The 23885-nt window shown below is 44.0% G+C and overlaps 1 protein-coding gene across 4 annotated transcripts in view; it reads left to right on the top strand.

Moving 5' to 3' along the window:
* The first annotated feature begins 12226 nt into the window (after nucleotides 1-12226).
* LOC141476606 (E3 ubiquitin-protein ligase KCMF1-like) overlaps nucleotides 12227-23885 on the top strand; it is a 51982-nt gene continuing 40323 nt past the window's right edge. The window contains exon 1 of one of the 4 annotated variants that reach the window (XM_074165368.1): nucleotides 12227-12598. Coding sequence is in view for 2 of the 4 variants with exons in the window: in XM_074165364.1 (XP_074021465.1) it covers nucleotides 12497-12512 (16 nt within the window). In the remaining 2 variants the exon portion in view is untranslated. The remainder of the gene's footprint in view (nucleotides 12599-23885) is intronic. The other 3 variants (XM_074165364.1, XM_074165367.1, XM_074165366.1) reach the window with 3 other exon arrangements.

Here is a 23885-nt window from a genome sequence, read left to right as displayed (position 1 = left end):
AGCTCTCCTGATACTAAGGAGTCTCTGCAAGCTATGAAGCAAATACATAAATAACTCAAAATGATAAGGACTGTGAAGGCTTAGAACTAAAACAACATAATCCAGGTTAACCACACCCCCACCCCGACTGTGAATATATACTTTATTTAGGTGTAAATGATTCATATTTAACACAAAAAGGAAAACTTTAAAGAAAGATGAACAAAATTTGGTTTTTCGGGCACACAGAAGCCCTTTGTGGTAGTTTCCAATAGTGGCCCTTGTTTTTTTGTCTCCTACAGATGAATACAAAGTTCAATTCCGCATGGATTTGATGTCTAGCAGGGCAACATAGTAGTCACAATATAGCAAAACGTCACACTCTGGAAGCAAAAATACAGCTCACCGTGGAGTCTGCATTAATACGTGGGGAGAGCACATAAAAAGATCATGTGTTACTCAAAGGCTACTTCACAGCCACAAACTTTAGTGAGCATTATTATTATTATTTTTTTTTTTGTCACATTACCTTTGAATAATGGGAAAGCTTTGGGGTTTTATAATTTTACTCCTTGTACTTACATTTTTTAAATGACAAGGTCACTAAAACTCATGCACGCTGCAAAAAATATCATGCAGTAGTTAAGGTAAACCATCCAAGCAATTTTTATTCATTAATATTCATAAATACACACAGCAGCTTCATTAGAGATTTTTCATTTTTTCCTCTACAGTTTGAATGTGGAGTATTAGGAGAGCTTTTTGCACGTCAAGCTACAGGACGCAGAGCTTTTTTTCTCCGCACTGCAACCTATATTTAACTGCTAAAAGTAAAAATTGGTTAAGTGGAAATGATTATCGTATATATCTTTTCTCTCTTCCTTTGAATGTACACAATGTAACAAGAGTGACAGACCTGAAATTACAATCACCAAAACAAACCCAAGATAGTTGTTGTCCACTTTCATTGGCAAATATAGCACAGAGGACATTGTCTGCAAAGTGGGATGCCATCAAAGAGGAGGCTCGTTTCCTTTATTATTCTCTTTTAAATTTAGGTTTTCTAAAGCAACATCTAGAGGCATAATATCTACACAGCCCATAGCACCAAAATCAGCAATCTCTCCCTGTTCATCCTCATCTGAGGAGGAACTTTCTTCCCGCATCAAAGTGGACAGTAGAAGCTCTTGAACAAACAAGCTGCGGTCTGCCCGTTCGCTTTCCTTTGACTGACGCTCTGCTTCTGACATCTTAGGATCATTCAACCTGCATAGCATCACAGAAAGAGAGAAGACAGGCTTAGCAGTATCATCAACAAAATGGGCTTTCACTAATTCAGCTGGACTGACGCATGCTGAATAACATCTTAAGGTTTGAGAAACAACCTAGGTACTCCTGCACTTCTTTTGACATGTACAGATCTGACAACACCTGGCACTCGTGATGCAAGAATACAGACATTCAACAAACTGTTATGGTTTGAAGAACCCACAACAATTTAGTGTCATTTAGACAACTATTCTATCACCCGATGACCCCTCTGCACCTGGGAAGGAGAATCAGGAAAAAACAAGGAAACCCTAGGGTTGAAATATAAACAGATTTAATAGAATAAGACTAAATAGTTAACATTAATAATACTCAAGAACCAATATTGATCCTGATACCAATATAAAATATCAGATGATTATACTCAGCCAATTATATCAGTAGGAAGCTGTGCACTCCCAGCAGTGGACAGCGAACGTCGGACACTGCGAGCGCTATGGCTTCGGGAGGAAGGGAAGGCCTCAGGGGTCCGGCACCCGGGCAAGAAGTTCTCAGGATCGCAGCCATTACAGAAGAGAAAAACTCCCCAGCAGACTTTCTAATTTATATTGAATATGACATTCATGGTATGAAATAATTCTGTTGGCCAGCTTGGGACAAGTGCCTGGGTCTCGCTCCTACTCATCCCTGCACCTGGCTAGCTCAAAAACACTGAGAACTTGAAACCCACATACCATAGCTGGCTATAAAGTAAATATTTTCACAACAGTATTTTCAGACACTAGAGTCTTCTAAAAACGCAGTTTTCCCAAGCATTAGAAGAGACCTTACTGAAAAGTAAAATTACTGAAAGATAAATTAATCCTGTGTTGCTCAAACCAGGACACAAACTCGTTCTTAGATGCTTCAAAAGACTTCATAGAAGTAGATTCTAAGGCCGAAGGAAAAAAAATGCGATTTCTGAAGTTTCTTTCCCTTCAGAGGGGTTTTGTTTTAAGGGGTGTTAAAATTATCTAGTCATCCCTTAAGTGCTCATTTTGGCCCCAGGACAACTTCTAAAGGCAAGCATGACACAAAATACATTACTACACACATAATGCCCAGAGATTCCCAAAGCACAGTACATCATTCGCTTCACTTATCAGTGCATGCACCATCACCTAGTAGAAGCAAGGAAATTCCTTGCTCCAGTTCTATCCTAGCTCACAAGATCAGTGATTGACATTTGCAGATAGGTATTTTCAAAAAGTTTTGGTTGAGATACTATCACAAGTTTTAATAAAAATCAGCAGGGCAGCAATAACTTGTCCCAACCCAGGTTTCTAGACACAGAAACTGTTTAAATGCCCGTGCTCTTTCTCAACATGTAATTGAAAAACACCCTCCCCCTTGAATCCAGAAAAATCAATATTCTAAACCTCCTAAAAGAGCTGGAATGAGAGTGGGCAACTCTTCTATAGCAGAATGGACTAGATGATCGTTGTAGGTCCCTTCCAAATGAACCATTCTATTCTACAGAACTCTAGAATCTAACTGTACTTTCTGAAATAGATATGTATTCTGCTTATTTATAACACATTCCTTATTTGCCTTTTTCATCCAAAATACTTCATATAGTAGTTTCACTGAACCATAACAGGACCAACAGAAATGGCAGAAGAGTTAAAACCACAGAACAAGTTACCTCGTGAGAAGGAACTGGGAATTCTGTAGAGTTTGCTGATTGTTTTCTGTGTTAGATGCATTGGGAAAACATTGGAAAGCTGCTGTGTGGAGTCCTACATGACAAGTCACAGATACTGCTGAAGGAAAGGGAGAATCGAGTCAGTTTGCAGAAATGAAAGCCATCCAGCTGACTTTAGATATTGCTGAATGAGAAAAATGGCCAGTACTTTATACTTACTCATGGATGGTGGTAAATGCTCTGTGGGGGTGTGTCCTGGTTTGAGGCAAAACAGAACCAAATTTCTGTTCAGTTATTTTACTTTGCAGCTAAGCCTTTTCTAACTCTCTCAAATTAACAGTATATTGTGTAGAAACTGTTTGTTCTCAGAGTGATAAGACCTATGTTTACAGTGAATACCAAGGTGTCACGACGGAGGGAAGACAGAGACACTCAATATGAGTGATCAGCAAACTTTGTTTATTGAATAGTACAGCCGTCTTTTATGCTTCGTTATAATTAGCTAATACATATTCTGCAATACATCTTTCTGATTGGCCTGTCCTCCAAACTTCAACCCCGCCCTTAGTTCCTTCTTTACAGTTACTTTCATCCTCTTTTCCCATGCCTGAGCAGCTGCAATCTCCCTGTTATCGTACAACAGTTACAGTCAAGGACAGGGTGTCCTTGCCAGCTCAGCAGTTACAGGAGCTGAGTCCGATGTTTCCCAAGCTCCCACTCAGCCAGCTGGACCATGTCTACGAGACCCTTCTCAGCTAGCCAGTCTCCCACAATCCCCCCATTTTTATTTTGGGCAAGCAATACCTTTTCGGTGACTTGTTCAACTTTCTTAACTACACATCCCAGTACTACACGTGCTGCTATCAAAATCAGTATAAAGAACCTAGGGTAGAAAGAGATCGTCTATTTCTAGTATGATTTCTGAGGGTATGTATATCTGGAGCAAGCAGTGTTAGTTGGCCCAGATAGCAGGGGCCTCCAAAAGCTCTTCAGGTGTGGTCGCCGGTGTGCTCAACAGCAGGTCTCACCCATCAGCTAGGAACCCAGATGGTACCTGTAGCAGTAGAAACACAGACATAACCATGTCCTACGTAAACCACCTTGTCCGTTATAGTCCATCGCAAAAGGGGTGACTTGCGAGCAAGAGTCAATCCCCCTACTCCCGCAACTGTGGCATTGGTCGGGTATGTTGGCCATTGAGCCAGCCATTTCCGTGTACTGATTATAGAAACATCGGCACCAGTATCCAAAAGTGCGACAAGTGAGATGGTTTGGTCGCCGTACTGCACCATAACCGATCATCGTGGCCGTTGGCGCAGGTCGATAGTTAGCAAGGCTATTTGTCCCGTAGATCCAAAACCACCTTGCCCTCGAGGTTGCTCCTGCAGCGGTTGAAGGGCCCCCGCAAGATGTGGCAGGGGAATCAACTGTGCCACCTTAGTGCCTTTAGCTACGAAAAGTGGTGGGAACAGCGTCTGAGCCATAATTTGAATCTGTCCGTAAAAGTCCTTATCAATCAGTCCCACCAAAACATTAAGTCCCAGCATAGTGGCAGATGAACGCCCTATAAGTAGCGCTCCGACCGCTTGTCCATTAATACAGATTGGTCCCTGTGTGCCGGTAGCAATTCTGACAGGTTTCGAGCCCAGTAGGGTGCAATCTACTGCTGTTGCCAGGTCCAGTCCGAAGCTTCCGCTTGTGGCTGGCCGGAGAGGAAGGGGTTGTGCGCTGCTGGGTAGGCAGCCGCTTTTTGTGTCGGCGCGGGGCGGCTTTTCCCGCTGGGTCATCTGTTTCCCGATCCAGCTCGACGACAGGCAGCTTTGTTGTGAGTGTCTGATCGACAGTTCTTGCACCACACAGAGCTGGCATTGCAGTCCCGCCTCATGTGTCCGGCGACGCCGCAACGGAAGCACCACAAACGAGGTGGGCTGCGGGCATTTGACCGCCCAGCGAAGGTTTGCAAAGGAGCAAGGGCTGCTAAAACCTGACTCTGCGTAGCCTGCGCGTGTTCCTTTAAACTATTCCCTAGCTCCTTTACTGCCTCAACTAACATTGCCTGTGGCCCCACCGGTACCTGTGCCATTCTTTCTAGTCCTTCCTCAATGGTCCATGTCCCTGGCAATGTAGCCAAGATGTTACGCGTGGCCGGATTACTATTTTGTATAGCACACTGCTTTAGTATAGTGCCTTTGAGATAATCGGGCACCCCGGCCACCTGTATGGCGTTTGCTACTCGATCGATAAACAAACCAAATGGCTCTTCTCTTCCTTGCTTAATACCCATATATGAAGGGATTCCTCCGGGCTCTCTTATGCGGTCGAGAGCTTGTCTAGCTAATTTCATTGCTTCCTTTGCCTTATCTGGCCCCATCAACGCTTGTGCTTCTATTCGAAAATAAGGCCCTAGACCCATCAACTCCTGGAGAGTGACCCCGTGTAGCGGGTCCCCTGGTGCTCTAACCACCGCTACTGACTCCTGACAGGCAGCCTGCCAGTGGGCGTTAAATAATAGCTGCTGATGTTGGGTCAGGATCAGCCTCATTATACTACGTATATCGCTCGGGAGTAAGATATTAGTACCCCAAATATAGTCTAACATTTGCCTTGTAGGTTCCTCTTTCAGTCCCGACTCATTCACCGTGGCTCGCAGCTGAGTTAATAGTTTCCAATCCAAGTTCGTAATCGAAACCGTGACGTTCCCTCGTGCATCTGGCTGCGAGTACGTGGCCGGGAAGGCTTCATGTATAACACTCGCGGCAAACTCTCGGTCACCCTCAAGCATAGCACTCTCTGCTATCTGCCGCCACGTTTTCTGCCTTTCTTGGGCGACTTGCAGACCCTCCGTAAAGGGATTCGTACCTTCCCTACTCTCCACTGGATTTTTATACTCCATTCCCTCGCCTGCCTCCTCATCCCCTAACAGGGGGGCAGAGGGCTCCGGAGGGGGCGGTGGGAAAGGCGGGTGGTGCCACGTCCCCGCCACTCCCTGTGGAACCGTTAGCGTATGCACTGAGGGAGGCAATGGGCAGCCTGAGGGAGAGCCAGAGTCTCCCTGCTGCGGGACAGCTGTAGCCCCGGTCGACACTCCCAACCTTTCGGAGGCTGTGGCAGCGGCTCTTTGCTCAGCCCGGTGTTGCAACAGGGCGTTAGCGACTGCCCGCCACAGCTTTATCAACTTTTTGGCTGTTTTATTATCGCATATAACTTCGTCAAACAAATTATCCCCATATTTACGCCATTCCTCGTGTTCAAAAACCGTATCTGGATTATCAAAGCAACCTCTCGCTACTCCATATGCTGATAACCCAGGCAACTCCCTTTTACAATCTATACCCTGAATGCTCCGCTTTTCTAAAAAGCATTTGAGCAAATCATACGCCGCTTGTCTATTCATACCTTCGTCAGTGCTGTTGCAGCCTTTGCAAGACCTCGGTGGCGCGTGGCCGGCGGGACCCTCTATAGGTGCTCCCGGGCGCGGGGATCAATCCCTTAATCCCTTTCGCCTCCTGCGCTGCTTTCAGGACCGGTACCCAGGCTCCGTCGACTCATGGCTCGCAGGTTCAGCCCTCTCTAGGGTCCCTGTTTCGGGCGCCATTTGTCGCGACGGAGGGAAGACAGGGTCACTCAATATGAGTGATCAGCAAGCTTCGTTTATTGAATAGTACAGCCGTCTTTTATGCTTCGTTATAATTAGCTAATACATATTCTGCAATACATCTTTCTGATTGGCCTGTCCTCCAAACTTCAACCCCGCCCTTAGTTCCTTCTTTACAGTTACTTTCATCCTCTTTTCCCATGCCTGAGCAGCTGCAATCTCCCTGTTATCGTACAACAGTTACAGTCAAGGACAGGGTGTCCTTGCCAGCTCAGCAGTTACAGGAGCTGAGTCCGATGTTTCCCAAGCTCCTGCTCAGCCAGCTGGACCATGTCTACGAGACCCTTCTCAGCTAGCCAGTCTCCCACACCAAGGAATGGTATGAAGAGAGGCTCTTGCTTATACTTATTGCTATAACAACCAAGGTCAGCTAACTTTGTTATTTGCCCTGTTGGAAGGTCAGAAGCGGAAAAGCGTAGAAGGGTCACGCCTGTGGGGAGGAGCAGACATGAGAGGTGACTCAAAACTGACCAACGGGATATTCCATCCCATCTGCATCATGCTCATTATAAAAGCTGAGGGATCAAAGGGTCAGCCCTCTTTCTTCAGTGGCCAGTGTCCGAGGAGGACTCTCTCTGTTCATCTGACTTCAATCCTGATCCATGCATTCCTGAATCCAGATCCAAAATCCAGTTCCTGTCTGTCGCTGAGTAAAGTCTGGGACTTCTCCAGTGCCTGCTGGTGACGTGATTGTCATCCTGGGAGCTTGATACGGTTTTGTATATATTGTATCTATTTCATTATTTCCTTTCTATTTTATTATTAATATTTTCATTAAAGTAGTTTAGTTCCTTCTAAACTCATACATCTCTTTATCTCTCTCCCTCCTCTCTTTGGAGCGAGAGGTGGGGGAGAGCATCTGTCATCTCATCATTGGCCAATCTGGCCCAAACTACGACAGGGTGGCTACAGCAATGGAAGCAGACCAAATGGCAGCACAGAGGTAAACCCAGCTGGGCTGCTGCATTGTGGCAAGATATTGATGTCCAGGTAGAGAACCTGGTTGTAAAAGTACATCACATAGATGCTCACATACCCAAGAGTTGTGCCACTGAAGAACATCAAAACAACGAGGAGGTGGACCAGGCTGCTAGAATTGAAGTGGCTCAGGTGGATCTGGACTGGGAACATAAGGGTGAACTATCTATAGCTTATGGACCCATGACACATCAGGACATTTAGGAAGGTATGCAACATACAAATGGACTCGTGATCAAGGGGTGGACTTGATTATTGATGCCATTGCACAGATTATCCATGAATGTAAAATGTGCACCATAATAAAACAAGCCAAGCGGCTAAAGTCTTTTTGGTATAGAGAACGAAGGCTGAAATATCAATATGGGGAAACCTGGCAGATTGATTATATCACACTACCATGAACCCGCCACAGCAAGCACCATGTGCTTACTGGATGGTTGGAAAAATGCCCTGTGACCCATCCCACTGCCCAGAATACCATCTTGGGCCTTAAAAAGCAAGTTTTATGGCAACACGGCACCCCTGAAAGAATGGAATCAGACACCGGGACTCATTTCTGAAAAAAACTCATAAACAGCTGGGCCAAGGAGCATGGCATTTGACTGGGTGTATCACATCCCTTATCATGCACCAGCCTCTGGGAAAACTGAACAATACAATGGACTGTTAAAAATGACACTGAGAGCAATGGGTGCTGGGACATTCAAGCATTGGGATACACATTTAGCAGAAGCCACTTGGCTAGTTAACACTAGAGGACCTTCCAGTTGACCTGGCCCTGCCCAATCGAAATCCCTGTGCACTGTGGAAGGAGATAAGATCCCCGTAGTACATATAAGGAACTGGTTGGGAAAAAGTCTGGATTATTCCTTCCTCAGGAAAGGGCAAACTTATTCATGGGATTGTTTTTGCTCAAGGACCTGGGTGCACTTGGTGGGTAATGCAAAAGTATTGGGGAGTCCAATGTGTACCTCAAGGTGTTTTAATCCTGGGTGAAAATAATCCATTATTTGAGTTGTACAGTGGCAGTATTGTGTGATACTGTATGTCACCACTGCTGTGGCTGCCATATGTCAAAGGTATTATAGCAGGAACCTCTCACCAAGCTAGAGGCAAGAGGAGGAATTCATTGCAATGTTAAAACGTAAGGCCTAGTCCAAAGGGAACAGGGTGGGGAATGTAATGGATACACCTTTAAATTGTTGTAACCCATTACTTGAATTGCATGTTATAGGAATTACTATAGCAGGAACCACCTGAATCAATGGATGACAAGCCTTATAAGAAGCAGTGCAAGTGCAGCAGTGACCTGACCTGAGCTGGCTTTGGTGCCCAATAACTCCATGCAACACACCACCTCTCCTGTCCTGAGTGACTACTATAACAGATGGAGCCCAAGTCATGGACTAAATTAACTCAATGGACATTTTGTGGACATTTTACAGGGGTGCTCCATAGACTAATGGAATGATATCTGCATATTATATCAAAGAATGGGAATGGGGTTGGTGGTTAATGAGGATATATTGGATAGTGTAGGACCTGAGCATTATATAAATGGTATGGAATAAGGGGTGGAGACTGTGCTGATTTTGTCTGGGATAGAATTAATTTTCTTCACAGTAGCTGGTAAGGGGCTATATTTTAGATCTGTTCTGGAAACAGTGTTGATAACGAAAACATCAGCGTGTTATTTCTGAGCACAGAGAGTCTGAGTTATTTCTGACACACAGAGTCAAGTCCTTTTCTGCTCCTCATGCTGCCCTGCCAGCGAGTAGGCTGGGGGTGCACAAGAAGTTGGGAGGGGACACAGTTGGGACAGCTGACCCCAACTGACCAAAGGGATATTCCATCCCATATGACATCATGCTCAGCAATAAAACTAGCAGGGAGGTTGGTAGGTGGCCACTGCTTGTGGAATGGCTGGGCGTTGGTCAGTGGTGAGCAATTGTTTTCATTTGCATCACTTGTCTTTCTTGGGTTTTATTCCTCTCTCTTGTTTATTTTCCTTTTCATTACAATTTATTATTATTATTATTTTATTTCAATTATTAAATTGTTTTTATCCCAACCCACGAATTTTCTCACTTTTACCCTTCCAATTCTCTCCCCCCATCCTGCTGGCGTGCCCCCCATCCCGCTGGCGTGGAGTGAGCAAGCAGCCATGTGGTGCTTAGTTGCCAGCTGGGGTTAAACCATGAACGATGCAGCATTACTGAGGCAGCCTTTAGGGTTTGTGCTGTGCAGCAAGAGACAGGCAACACTGTCCACTAAAATGGAAACCCAGAACAAAATGCAACTTCAAAAGAACGTGTGTATGGTGATGTAGTGATCCTAACTAGAAGACAATTTACATCGAAGAGTTAGTGATCCACACAACAATTAACTTAAGTAAGCCCAGGCCTGCATTGTGTTGCACATATCCCTTAGCCACAGGATAAACTTAGCCAGCTTTTTGTAACAGAGGAGCCTGCAGGCAGCTCCCACCTGGTACCAGCGATTATACCACCTGCATTTCCTTGCCTTGATCTAAAAGAAGTGAGTTCTCATTTAAACATCCTTTCTGATTGACAGTAGAAATGAACAGTTGTTTTCTTGTAAGAAAACCCCGTAAGAGCTCAAATGACCAAAATGGGGTAACCCTATCTACAGACAGGGTTTGCATGATGTGCTGCACCCTGATCAGAGGCCCATTCAATGCTGCACAACTCAGGGTTCCTAGCATCTGAAGGGATGTAACATTATCTATACTATCCTCTCCTTCTTTATAGTGTTAGCTCTAATAAATAGCATTTTAAATGATACATTACAGAGCGTAAGCATGTTTCTTACTGGGATCATCATGAAGCAGCACCTCCTGGTGCAAAACACTCTCCTCCCTCTCTACTCCTGAATCCCTATCCCCCAATCCTCTTCTGCCCTCTCCCCCTCCTTCTTTCCCCCTCCTCACAGTCCCTCCCCCTAACCTCCAATACCCTTCTCCTCTCCCCCTCCCCCACAACCCCCTCTCTCCCTACTTTCCCCTCTTCCCCTTCCCTTCAACTCCACTATGGGTCCCTGTGTCTCCTCCCCTCTCTCTCCCCCTCCCCTTACCTACTCTCCCTTCTTCCCCCCTCCCTATACCTCCCTCTCACTTCCTGTCCCCCTCCCCATTTTCCTCTCCTTCTTACTCCTCCCCCCTTCTCCCCTTCCTTCCTTCCCCCTACCACCCCTCCCCCATCCGATCCATTTTTCCCCGTCTCCCTATCCCCTCCCATAATAGGTGTTTTACCTTTACAATTTCTTCTCTAGACTAATGTCTTTTTGCAAAATACAAAAAGATGCAGGGAAAGCAAATAAAATTCTGCAAGTCACAAACTTTTTGCTTTTTCATCATTCTTTATAAGGTTCTGCCTCCCCCTTCCCAACTATGTGGCTCTCACTTCTTGAGACACTGTCTGTCACAGTAATCAGGCATGCTGCTGCTATCTTAAACCTCTTATGGGAAAGCTCCTGCAGCAGTCAGGAGCTGTGCAATGTTTGGAGCTCCCCCTTCCCATTCTGAAACACACATCCCTATCCATTGGAGTCTAACACTAGTAAGAGGCAGAATGAAAAAAAAAATGCACAGAAAAGTATGGGAATATCCCACTAAAATGGCTTAGGTCACCTATGACAAATCAGTATGTTACTGTGACTGCAAGGTTGCCCTCTCAGCACTTCGCAGCCTAAGCAGAAACACCGAGAATTATCAAGACTAGGTAAAACCCACACGTGTGCAATATGGCACCTGTTGCAGACAGGGTAGCGTTTACCTTTCTCAGCTGATTAAGAAGTTACCCGAGCACCCTCAGCATTGCAGGAGTCAGGCAACCAGGATGGGGCAGGAAGGATCAGGGCATGTGTCAGATTCATCACTGCTCGCTCCACCTCCCCGAATTACAGAGAGGGTTTTGCAAGCCACACTGGAAAGGAGAGGGAATGGGAAGTACCATGAACCACCTCGCTGAACTTGTCCCCTTCCTCAAGGATGCTGTCGGATTGCTGCCATTCCTCGCTCTCTGGCGTCCTTACTAGGGGACGAGATCTCCGTGCACCTACAAAGGCATAGCCCCACCGCTACAGCAGTGTGTTCTACAACAGGGGCGAGCGGGGGCCTCTTCTCCCTGCCTCCCGCGGCACGCGGACAATTGTCCTAGGCTGAAATGGTGGAGGAAGCTGTCTCTCTGATCAATGCCTGGAGACAGCAGTCTTTCCTAGTTTGGAGGAAGAAGGGGAGAACCCCATGCAGTACATGTAAGATACGCTCAACCCCGCAGCTCTCCCTGAGTTGGGTGGTGCCGATCCTCCTTTCCATTGGCTGTGTATTTCCTCTTCCTTCCTGTGTGCAGTAGTAGCGGCTATTGGTCAGAGAAGGAATGAAGTAAAAAAAAAAAGAGAGAAAGAATTAAAAAAACCCAAAACAGATGGAGAAGGAAAGAAACTGGGAGACCTTGAACTTATGACGGGAAAGAGCTGAAGGGTGCAAGAAAGAGTCAGTGTTCTTACAGGAACAACAGAAGAGGGAACAGAGGTGGGGACTCAGGAAGCGGGGTGTAGATTAAAGCGGCGGAAGAGGAAGAGGGGCCTAAGATTCACTGTATCGCGGTGCCTGGGAAGTCGCTGCTAGTGGATCCGCCCCCCCTGAGGGAGGGAGAGAGAGAGAGAGAGTGAGGCAGGCAGGCAAGCAAGCAAGCAAGCAGGCAGGCAGGCCGGCCGGCCGGCCGGCCGGGGCTGTTGGAACAGATACCTCTTTGCTTTACCCTCTCCATTTCTTTCCTTTTTTTGTTGCTTGTTCGCTTCGCGCTTGGGAGTCAGTGCGTAAGGCGGGAGGGACCTAGGCTAAAGCGACGCTCGAGCAGCCAAGCGGGAGCCTAGGGACAGGCCTGGGCTGCAGCCTCAAAATTAGGATGTCCCGACATGAAGGTGAGAGACCCAACGCCGCGGGGCTGGGGGGAAGAGATGTCCTTGAGCCCTGTACGGCGTTAGGGCCTTGTATGCCGCTGTGTGAGGTGGGTCAACATGGCGGCGCCGTCGCCGAGAGCGGGGCCTTGTGGAGTCTGTCGCGGAAAGTGGCCATGGTGGGAGGAGGAAGGCGGAGGCCAGGCCTCGCTTTGCAGTGTCGCGGGAGGGGAAGTGGTGGCCGTGTTCGTTACGGGTGGGTCCCCAGCCCCTTTTCTCTTGCCGCTAAGCACGCACGCCAGGCCTGTGCTCGCTGAGGTTGAAGGGGCTGCTGCAGCTTGAAGTGGGCCTGGTCTCTGTCACCCCTCACTAGCCTGCGACTCAGGCCTTGCCTCGCCCCGGACAAGGAGTGCGTCCGAGGCAGATAATAGAGGGGAGGAGACAGGAGAGCTGTTTATTTTCACTTCTCTTACTTCACTGTTTGAAGGGTGGGCCTGAGGGAATCTGTTTTGGGGAATGGAGGAAGGTATAAGGGAGGTGGGAGATGTGTGTCAGGGTGGCTTGCTGATGTGTCCCGGGAGTTGTGAATGGCATGATGTGAAGGGAGAAGGGGTGTGGGAGGGATAGGGGAGGCAGGCTTGGCTCTCTGTGAGGGGAAGTACCCTCAGGTTTCTTAGGGTAGGGAGGAGGAGAAGGGACTGTGGGGTACGAGGCACGGGGAGAATAGTGTTTGAAAGGAGGCAATACAAGGAGGGTGGTGGCATCCAGGGGAAGTGAATTGGGATGTAGTCTGCTTTGGTATAATGATGGGGGTCAGGGGTTGCACGGCAGGTGTAGAAGGAACTCATTGGCTGTGGTGTTGGGATTGGGAGAAAGAGTTTATGCAGTCTTCATGGTCTTGTTCAGTTGTAGTTTGCATTTTGGTAGCTTTGGCAGGTTGAGAAGTAATATATTCTTTTTCAGGTTTGTATTTTAAAAGAGGAAACATGCCGATGTAGTAGCAGCTTTTGTAGAGAGGTCATCGTACAATTATTTTCTGTGTTTGTCCTTGTTCTTCTATTTTTTGTATTATTTTTTTTTTTGTTGTTGCTATGGGTAAGTGAAGTGAATAGTTAAGGATTAATAAAAAAAGTGAGAAGAATGGTGAGGAAAACAGGGAAGAAGGGAACTTATGTAGAGAGAAGTTGTGTGTGTTATTTGTAAAGAAACTTGCTTAGTTCTCTACCTCTTCTTACTGGTAGTTGCACTAATATAAAACATTCTGTAGAAATTCTGCCTTGTATCTTGAAAGGATAATTTTTTTCTTTGTTAGGAACTAAATTTAGCACCTGTCTCCATACATAACTTTGATTCTCCTAGAACTGTGAAAATAATCTATTTAAAAGGAATGGAGATATCTTTATTTAATCTTAATGTTTTGAAAGCAATGTGCTAGAAGACTTCAGTGTTTGGGAGTAATAATACTGACTTCTAGGTGGAGGGTTGATAGCTTGATGCTGAACTAAAGTATGATGGCTATTCAGTGTATAGCTACATTTTGTTACTGTGTGTGCTTGCCTGAATCTACTAATGCTTTTTTTTTTTTTTCCTAGTAAAGGTACCAAATCCTCTTGGTTCTTTTCTGATTTTGAGGGGGTTTTTGTGGTTTTGTATGTGTTTGGTTTTTTGGGAAGAGGAGGAGTTGGTTTGGTTTGGGGTTGTTTGGTTTTTGTGGTGTGTTGTTTGGTTTTGTGGTTTTTTTTCTCCAAAGAGGTTGGGTGGGGTTCTTGGATTATCTTCATAGGATGCAGATAATGAGGCAAATACTAACAACAGTGAGTAAAATAAGGGTTAATAAAACCTTCTTGTTTGTGGCTTTGGAGAAAGGTATCACAGCAGCAGTTTACAGAGCACTATGGTATGCTATTTAAAGCAGGGTAGTAGGATGCAGACTTCTTAGATTGCACTGGTTAAAGCTACAAAAATTGTATGATGTGTTGTTCAGTGTTGCAATGCTTTAATAAAGGAGAAGAATTATCAAAACATTTTTTTAAATGTGTTTCTGACTGATAGAGGTTATGTTTTGAGGTTTTTCTAGTGGATGTTAGGTTTTGTTTGTAGTATGGAGAAAAATGTTTTTTCTCAGTCTTTCTATTCATCAGCAGAAATCGAAGTATGGAAATAACATTAAGCGTGGTTTTGTTAAAAATTGGAAATGGGTATATCAATGTTCTTTGAAGTTGCATGTTTTTAAAAATGAAGGGAGTTATTACCATCAACAGTTTATTAGAAGATGTTACACTGTTGACTAGTGCCAGAACTAGCTTGTGTGGAGAAACCTAAGTCAGCACTCTTTGAGTACATGTACTGTGAAATTACGTAGCCGTATATTTTCTTCTCTGTTGTACTCTGCCTTGTCAAGGGTGTATAGGGAAGGATGTTGTTGTATGTAGGGGAGGACCAGATGAGGCATTATAGAAAGAAAGTATTTTTGTGATGTTGATAGTTGAATTTTGTTGTGGAAAGCTGGATTCAATCCTGCCTCTTCTACAGGCTTCTTAGGAAGTGCCAGGCAAATCATTTGGATAAGAGTTTACAGGTGGCTACTATCTGTGTGTTTCTTGTTTCATGAAGGCCCAACTGAAAACTTTGGGCATTCACAGCTGCAACTCTAATACCTGCAAATTAGTGGCTTTTTTCCTATTGTAGTTCTTGGAAATGTTTTGGCTGAAACTTACAAACAGAATGCATTCTTGGCCTAGGGAACTTTAACTAGGTGGACAAATGTGGTAGTTAAAGGCTGTGAAAATGAGTCATAAGGAGAAGACCAACAAACAGTTAAATTCAGGCAGCACTGTCAGATTTCAGTATATGAGTGTTATAAACTATTGTATGCAGCTTGAATCCCCTCCAAAGAACTCAAGAAGCAATGTGAATCGGGGGGGAAGGGAAAGGAAAGGAGACAAAGGACTCTTGCATTAATAGAGACTGAAAAAATCTTTATCTTTGAGGTTGTCAAAGAGAATCTAAAAAGAAGGAATAGCTTAAATAATATAGATGAAGAGTGCCTAAACTTTTTTTTTTATAATACAAGAATAGGAGGTTATAAAATTAAAGAGGCAGATGATTCAAAACTGATTAATAGAAGTGCATTTTCACACAGTGTGTAACTAGACTGTGCAATACTCTTTCACAGAAAAAATTATAACACCTGGTTTCCAGTTTGAAGGATTAAAACTTTGGATTCTGTCTCAAACTTTGTATTTCATGTCTCTTAACTATTTGAGACTAAAAGGTTGTTGTAGAGAATCTTATGTCTGATATTCTGTGATGTTCCTACAACTTTCCATGAATAATCAGCTGAATCTCTGTTCTGAACTCATGCTAATTCTGATGTTCTTATGTAAATATGATTCTTAATGTCATTGACATGTATTGGGTTTGGGTGGCAGGGGGCTGCAGGGGTAGCCTCAGTGAGAAGAGACATGGGGCTGCCCATGTGCTGGACAGAGTTGGTTTTGCTGGCTCTGTAAAGGACCCGCTGCTGGCCAAAGCTGAGCCAGTCATTGAAGCCAATGGCACCTCTGAAAACAAATTTAAGAAAGGGTGAAAATGCTGTGCAGCGGTGTGTGTATAAGAAGGGGGGGAGGGGAAGTGTAAGAAACAATCTTGCAAACAGGGAGGTCAGAAAAAAGGAGGGGGAGGTGCTCCCGGTGCTGGAGCAGTCTTTTCCTGAAGGACTGTAGTCCATAGAGAGGACCTGTGCTGGAGCAGGGGAAAAGTGTGAGGAGAAGGAGCGGCAGAGACAAACTGTTATGAACTGACTGTAACCCCCAATTTCACATCCCTCCTGCCCCTCTTGGTTTGGGGGGAGGAAATAGAAGAGTTAGGAATGAAGGAATGAAGTAGAGCCTGGGGGAAGGGAGGGAAGGTGTTTTAATTTTCTAGGTTTGTTTCTTGCCATCCTAATTTGTTCTTAATGGGGAAAATTAATTTATTGCCAAAGTCGAGTCTGTTTCGCCTCTGAAAGTAATTGGTAAGTGATCTCCCTATCTTTATCTCTACCCATGAGCTTTTCCATCCTATTCCACCCCCCCACCCCTTGTCCTCTTGAGGAGGGGGGAGTGAGAGTGTCTGGGTGGCTATCTGGTAGCCAGCTGAGGTTAACTCACCACAACACATTTGTTTCAAAGTTTATTACAGTGTTATCATAATTAAGTAACAATGAAATAAGGTAATTTTGAATTTCTTTCAGTGCAGAGTATAGTGACATGCTCAGTTGTTTCACTGGTTTCCAGTATGTGTAAATTATTTTTTTGTTTTTGAACTATTTCATGAAGCTTTATTTTGTGTAAGCTCAACAACTGTCTAGAGCCTAAAAGTGAGACCTCTACAAAGATAAAATATTTTTTCCCCTCATAGAAGTGCCTTCAACTCTTCTTATCACTTGCATAAGTGCTCTTCATTCATAGAGTTCAGAACTGAATCTCAGAAGTGAGTACAAGCACTTGCTTGACTCATAACTTTTGCAGTCTTTGGTTCAAGGTTGGAGCCCTTTTTAACATAAATAAAACCCTCAAGGTACCTTGACAAGTGACTAGGTTTGTTGTTTAAACTAAAGCTGTTTTCTCTACCTCTGCAAAATATTCGAGTTGCTCTATAGAATTATGGTAGTGTGGCAGGAAATTGGTGGTAGCCTCTGAATAAATATATGGGCATGTGCAAGTGTGCTAAAAGCCTTCAGTATTATTTGGGGTCTGGACATAAGTGTCTTGGAGGTATCCAACTGGATAGTCATGCTCTAAACTGCTTTATTAGTGATGATGTCTGTATACCTATCTCAATCTTATCTTGGTGTTTGTCTTGTTCAGTTAGTCAATTACTAAATTTGAGATCCTGTACTAAGCTTTTTGAAAGGGGTTTATGTAAACCCACAGTGACTATTTTAAGGGAACTGCTTTGGAGTCATTGTCCCCAAATAAAAAATAAATGCTCTAAATGATGATCTTAATGTGTTTTTAATTTCTAAATGTGCAGAAATAGATTATTTTTTTTAAATTGTATGTGCTTCTGTTTTGTAGAAACAAAAGTGAATTCTCTCGTCATGAAATTTCCTAATGTGATTTGGATTGTATGGCACTGTAATAGTGAGGCTGATAAACTTGTATTTCTTATTTGTTCTCTACAGTATGTTGATCTGTTGCTATCTGGTGTTGACAGAAATATGAATTTGCTTTTTCCCAACTCTAGTCAGTGATGTCTTGTCTCCTAGCTGCATTAGACTAAAAATGAAGCTGCATAATGTTTTTGTTGTGGAACAGATTTTTATTTTCAGAGGATGGGTTTTTGCACATATTCTAATTTAAAAAGCATAGCAGTTTCACTGAAGTGTTAAGTGAAAAACTGAATTATGAAAGATTCCTCACTAAGAGGAAGTGGTAGGTGATGATAGTTAGAGGCTTCTTGTGGGGGATTGAGGTGCCCATCTGTAAAACTGACTTGCAGTATTGGGAGGCTTGTTGCTTACCAGGGGCTTGGATTGGGGCAGTTGCAGAAAGTAGAGACTCATCTGGCCCTTGGAATATTACCCCTTTTTTGCTCATGCATGTGGGCACTGATGATAATGCTAGAGTGATCTTGAGTGTATCAAGAGGTTTTTTATAGAGGTGTAGGGAGCCCAGGACACTGTCTGAGCATGCGGGGATGAAGTTAAGAAAGCCCCAGACCAGCTGGAGTCACAACTAGAGAGGGATGTGGAGGACAGCAGGAAGGGTTATGTTGTCAACAAAAGGCTCAGTTTTCTGCTCAATGAACATGGAAAGGCTTAGGTACTAGATGACACTGTCTTGGTTTTCACTGGTAATGTCTGCCTTCTGGCCTTTCAGGTCCCAGAGCCTATTGACAGTCTGTGGGAGTGAAGTGTTGCCCACAGTAGACAAAGATTAAGTTAGGGATCCCTTAAGCCAATTGCAGATTCACAAGTCCATGCAGCCAGATGGGATGCATCTGAGGGTGCTGAGGGAACTGGCTTGTGTTATTGTGAGCCTGCTCTGTCATCTTTGAAAGGCCATGGTGATTGGAAGAGTTTCCTGATGACTTGAGGAGGAAAAAAAACAAACGCTACTCCCATTTTCAAGAAGGGGATCTGGGGAAACTACAGGCTGGTTAGTCTTGCCTCAGTCCTTGGAAAAGTTAAGGAACAAATCCTCCTGGAAGTCACGTCTGAGAACATGAAGTGCAAGAAGGTGATTGTGAGCAGCCAGCATGGATTTACTAAGGGTAAATTGTGCCTGATTGCCTTCTCTGATGACTGGCTATGGGGAAAATGGTGGATGTTGACTTCAGAAAGGCTTTTGATGTGGTCTCCATATATCACAAATCTGGTGAAGTGGATGATAAGGTGGGTGGAAAATTAGCTAGACTGCTGGACTTGCTTGTGATCAGCATTGCAAAGTCCAACTGGTGGCCAGTTTCTAGTGGCATCTCTTAGAGATGGATATTTGGACCAATACTGTTTAATGTCTATTAACAACTGGATAATGCAACTTGTCCTATCTCTGCAAGCTTGCAGATAAGACCAAATTGTGAGGAGCAGTCAATATGTTATAAGGCTGGGCTGTTATTCAGAGGGACCTCAACAGGCTGGAAAAACAGGCTGGCAGGCACCTCATGCAGTTTCAACAAGGACAAATGCCAAATTCTGCACCTGGGGAGGTATAACACCCCACACCAGATCAGGCTGAACACTGGCTAGAAAGCAGCTTTGCAGAAAAGGACATGAGGGTCCTGGTGGACAAGTTGAATATGAGACAACAGTATGCCCTTGTAGTGAAGGCCAACCAAATACCAGGCTGTGTTAGCAAGAGTGTAATAGCGGGTCGAGGGAAGAGATTCTTTCATTTTTCTTCAGCACTTGGGACTCCAGGTGTGATCTTGTATGTCCTATTCTGGGCTCTGTAGTATAAGACTGACACAGATGTGCTACAGTTGACATGCCTGAGGGATGGGATGCCATCCAGAGGGACCTGAACAAGCTTAAGAAGTGGGTCCATGTGAACCTCATGAAATTCAACAAAGCCAAGTGCAGGGTCCTGCACCTGGGTTGGGGGCAACCCCCAGTATCAATATGGGCTGGGGGAGCAGCCCTGCTGAGAAGGACTTGGGAGTACTGGTGGATGAAAAGCTGGACATGAGCCGACAATGTGTGCTCACAACCCAGAAAGCCAATTGTATCCTGGGCTGCATCAAAAGAAGCATGGCCAGCAGGTAAAGGGAGATGATACTGCCCCTATCCTCCCCTCTGGTGAGACTCCACCTGGAGTACTGCATCCAACTCTGGAATCTTCAGTACAAGACATGGATCTGTTAGAATGGGTCCAGAGGAGAGCCACAAAAATGATCAGAGCGATGGAACACCTCTCCTATGAGGACAGGCTGAGAGAGTTGGGGTTTTTCAGCCTGGAGAAGAGATGGCCCTGGGGAGACCTTATTTCAGTACTTAAAGGGGGCTTATAAGAAAGATGGAGAGTGACTTTTTAGTAGGCCCTGTTGCAATAGGGCAAGGGATAATTGTTTTAACCTAAAAGAGGGTAGATTTAGACGAGATACAAGGAAGAAATTTTTACGATGAGGGTGGTGAAACACTGGAAGAGGTTGCCCAGAGAGGTGGTAGATGCCTCATCCCTGGAAACATTCAAGGTCAGGTTGGACGGGGCTCTGAGCAACCTACCCTAGTTGAAGATGTCCCTTCTCATTGGGGGGGGGGTTGTTGGACTAGATGATCTGTAAAGGTCCCTTCCAATCCTAAACCATTTTATGACATTGGAGTGAGTCCAGTGGGGGCCACTGAGTAGTTGGGGACTGGAACATGGGATATGTGAAGAGAGGCAGAACAAACCCAGATGTCTTGAAGAGAAGGCTTAGGGAGATCTTATTGCTGTCTAAAACTACCTAATGGGAGAGAGTAGAGAAGATGGAGCCAGTCTCTTCTCAGAGGTGTGCAAAGATAGGACAAGAGGAAATGGGCAACAAGTTGGAACATGAGAAATTCTGATTAGATATAAGGAAAATCCTTTTTTCCCATGAGGGTGGTTAACTGCTGGAACAGGGTCCCAGAGAGGTGGCGATATCTTCATCCTTGGAGGTATTCAAACCTCAACTAGTCAAGGCCCTGCACGATCTGCTCTCATTGGCTCTACTTTGAATAGGGGGTTAGATCAGAAACCTTCAGAAGTCCCTTCCCACATAAGTTATTCTGTGATTGCATCGACTGTGATCCATAGGTCAGTGATGGCTCTTAAAGACTTTATTGGTATATGTAAAGTTTTGTCATTTGTCTCTTCTTTCCTTGTGTTTGTGTACTGTTAGGGAAGAATGTTTAGGCACTTTATGTTGAGAAATAGGTCTGAAGCATGTAAAAATGATGTGAGACTAGAAGGGGAGCATATTGTGGTATATTTTGGATACTTCCTGTGTATGCCAACAGGAGAGAAATTGGAAGCTTTGAATCGTGAAGCTAATGGTGTGACCCTTGCTTATGAGACCATGAGAAAGCAAGATGGATGTGTGGTATGGCAGATACTTGTTTGGGTTGTGTATTTGGGGAAAGTACAAGCTAATAGCTAAGAAGCATGTGCAGTGGTGAATGAAAGAAGGGGGGGGTGAGGAACAGAACATGTTTAAAGCTTGACTAAAGTAGGTATGAAAGTTCTTGAGGCTTTTTATTATAGAGACTGTACAATTCCCATATTAAAGACAGTACTTTCCTAGTATTGCTTTTCCTTCTAAGCAATTGTAGTTTCTGTGGGTGTGTTATCTGACTGAAGAGATTCTCTGTGATGGTGAGTGGGAGTGGTTGTGAAGCCATTCTCTGTTATGTTTCCATTTTAAGAAATGTTTGAGAATTCCTCAAGGTAGAACACGGGTAATATTAAAATGATCCAGCATAGTTTGTTTTTTTTAATGTTCTACTATAATTTTTTTCAGTACACTTGTATTAATTTGGGTTCAAAGAAACCCTTATTTTTGCAAGTTAGCCCATTGTCTGGGTGTGAGACCTGCTGAGAGGAGTCAAGAAGACTCTGGGGGGATGGGGGTGTGTGTATTCTGCCTTCCGGGATGTAGGATGCAGGGGAAGAGCATTTTGGGATTGTGCAAGACAGTATGGGGTATTTAGGGAAAGGCCCAAAGGGAGGGGAGGTATCAGGGTGGATTGGAGAGGAATAAGCATGGGAAAATAGAGGGATAAGGGGATAAAAGGCCCAGTCACATGTAAACAGGTTGCTGATCAGTATGCTTGTCTGGCCATGCCCTGTGCCTGATCAATGCAGTCTGTCCTGTCTTATTAAACTCCCTAACTATTTTTCCTAGCTGAGGTGGTTCTCTATTTTGCATGCATGTGTATGTATGGAGGTCTAAATGTCAGCAACTAGAGAAGGGGCCATGGAATTATAGGGGCTCATGAGCCTGAGGTTCCAGCAACTGTCTTTATGTGAGGCAACTGGAATATCAGGGGATCTAGGGGCCAGCTACTGGATAGACTGATTATCTAAGGCCAGTTACTAGAGGAATCCACAGTATGTGTGCATGCATGAGGTCTGAGTACCAGCAGCTGGAGTGGGGCTGCAGGCCTTGGGAGTTCACATGCCTAGTTGCCAGGAATGGGTGAGACTAGGGATCTAGGGGCCAGCTACTGGAGGGATTCATATTGTAGATACGTATGTATTTTCCATTAATGGGCTTTCATCCTGATCAGTGAGACAGAGGAACAGGATATTGGTGCTGTTTGTGAGTGCTGCTGTATCTTTCTGTCAGTGTTGATCTGTGTGGCTGGCTTTGTGTGTATGTATTGTGTGCACATGTGCCTATTGGAAATATATGCTCATGCACTCTTTGGACCTGGGGGTATGGCACTGTGGTAGCATTGCCTTTATTGAGCTACCAGCTTCAGCACCTCCTAACAGAGTGTACCTTTTAAATAGAATAACAAATTTCCACCTAGCCTTGTGTGAAGGTAAGAGTTTACAAGGAAAATTGAGTTGTACTGTTGCCAGATGTGGTAAATAATCAGTGGCTGAAAGAAAAAGCTTGGTTAAGTCTATAAAATTATGAGTTAAGGTGAAGGCAGTCTGTCTCCTCAACTGAGCCCATACTACTTAGTTCTCTAAAGCCTAGTCAGGTATATCACTTGTTCCCATTGTTTGTTTTCTTCTTTCTTTGTCACTCTGTGTGTTGTGTGTTAAGGCAAGTTCTTAAAAACCTTCAAAGCTTTTCTTCAAGAAGACAACCTCTAAGCTTTGCAGGACTTAACAGAGAAATGTCAGTTCTTAATTTGTTTTGTCTACTCTTAGGATTTTCTGTGTTCCTTCTTTTCACACTTATTCTAACTATAAAACTAATTTTCAGGTGATTCCTTCTTCCCCTTCAGCCTGTGTTCTCCCAAGCTGAATCTTTATTGTCCTTTTCACAACTACAAAAACTTCAGGACCTTGATCCTCATGCTATTAAATGAGAAACTTTACCATTGATTTTAATGAGTGCAAGGTTAGGGTGCTGCTATTTAATATTTTCTTGCACTTGTTACTGTTTAGACCTCTCCTTGGTTCAAGTATTCTCTGTTCATAAAATTCATGTGCTGCTTACCAATTTCCAAACAAACAGAAAAGTAAGACCACGCACAGTGCCAATTCTTATGCTGCCACATAAGTCTTTCTGTGCTGATATAATGCATTGCTGTTTAATTAAATTACTGTATTTGTAGTAGTTAAGCAAGCTTTCATGTTGTGATGGTGTTTGAAGACTAAATGATCTTAATTGAAAGATAAGGCTACTGAGAGACAACATCAGATATTTAATTAAAACAGTCTGATTACAAGTCCTTGCATTGTCTGTTAACTTTATAAAATAGAATTACAAAAACTTATCAGGTATGAAAAACCCCTTTTATTGTAAATAAGTTTTGCTTGCAGCTTATGACTTCTGTTATCTTCTAAATGTTTAAATATGTTAAATGTAATATTTTGAAAAGATATCTAACTTTTTTCTGAGATGCAAAGGTCCATAGTAGTCTGAATACAGGCATATCTGTGTGCTGTAGGAGGGAAGTGCTTTATTAATAGCTTTTTAACTAAGAGAACAGTAGACTATAATCATAAAGAGACTGATTAGAGCATCAGGTATAAAGAATACATTTTGGATGGTCAGTATTACTAGTGTGAAGTTCTTTGTGGAAAACGTGGTTTGTCTCTCTTGCAGTGCTTCCTGGAAGTTGTAAAGCTAGCTAAAAAATGTGTTGTTCTTGGAAGTTTCAGCAATAACAGTTCTTCTCCAATAATGTGAATTAAACAATTGCATGTTGCTGAAACTAAAGCATTCTTGAAATGAAGAGAGTTTTCTGCAGTTGTTTTATCTTATCTAGAT

This window comes from Numenius arquata, chromosome W, assembly GCF_964106895.1.
Source record: "Numenius arquata chromosome W, bNumArq3.hap1.1, whole genome shotgun sequence".
Lineage (NCBI taxonomy): Eukaryota > Metazoa > Chordata > Aves > Charadriiformes > Scolopacidae > Numenius > Numenius arquata.
This window is presented reverse-complemented; position numbering and strand designations above follow the sequence as displayed.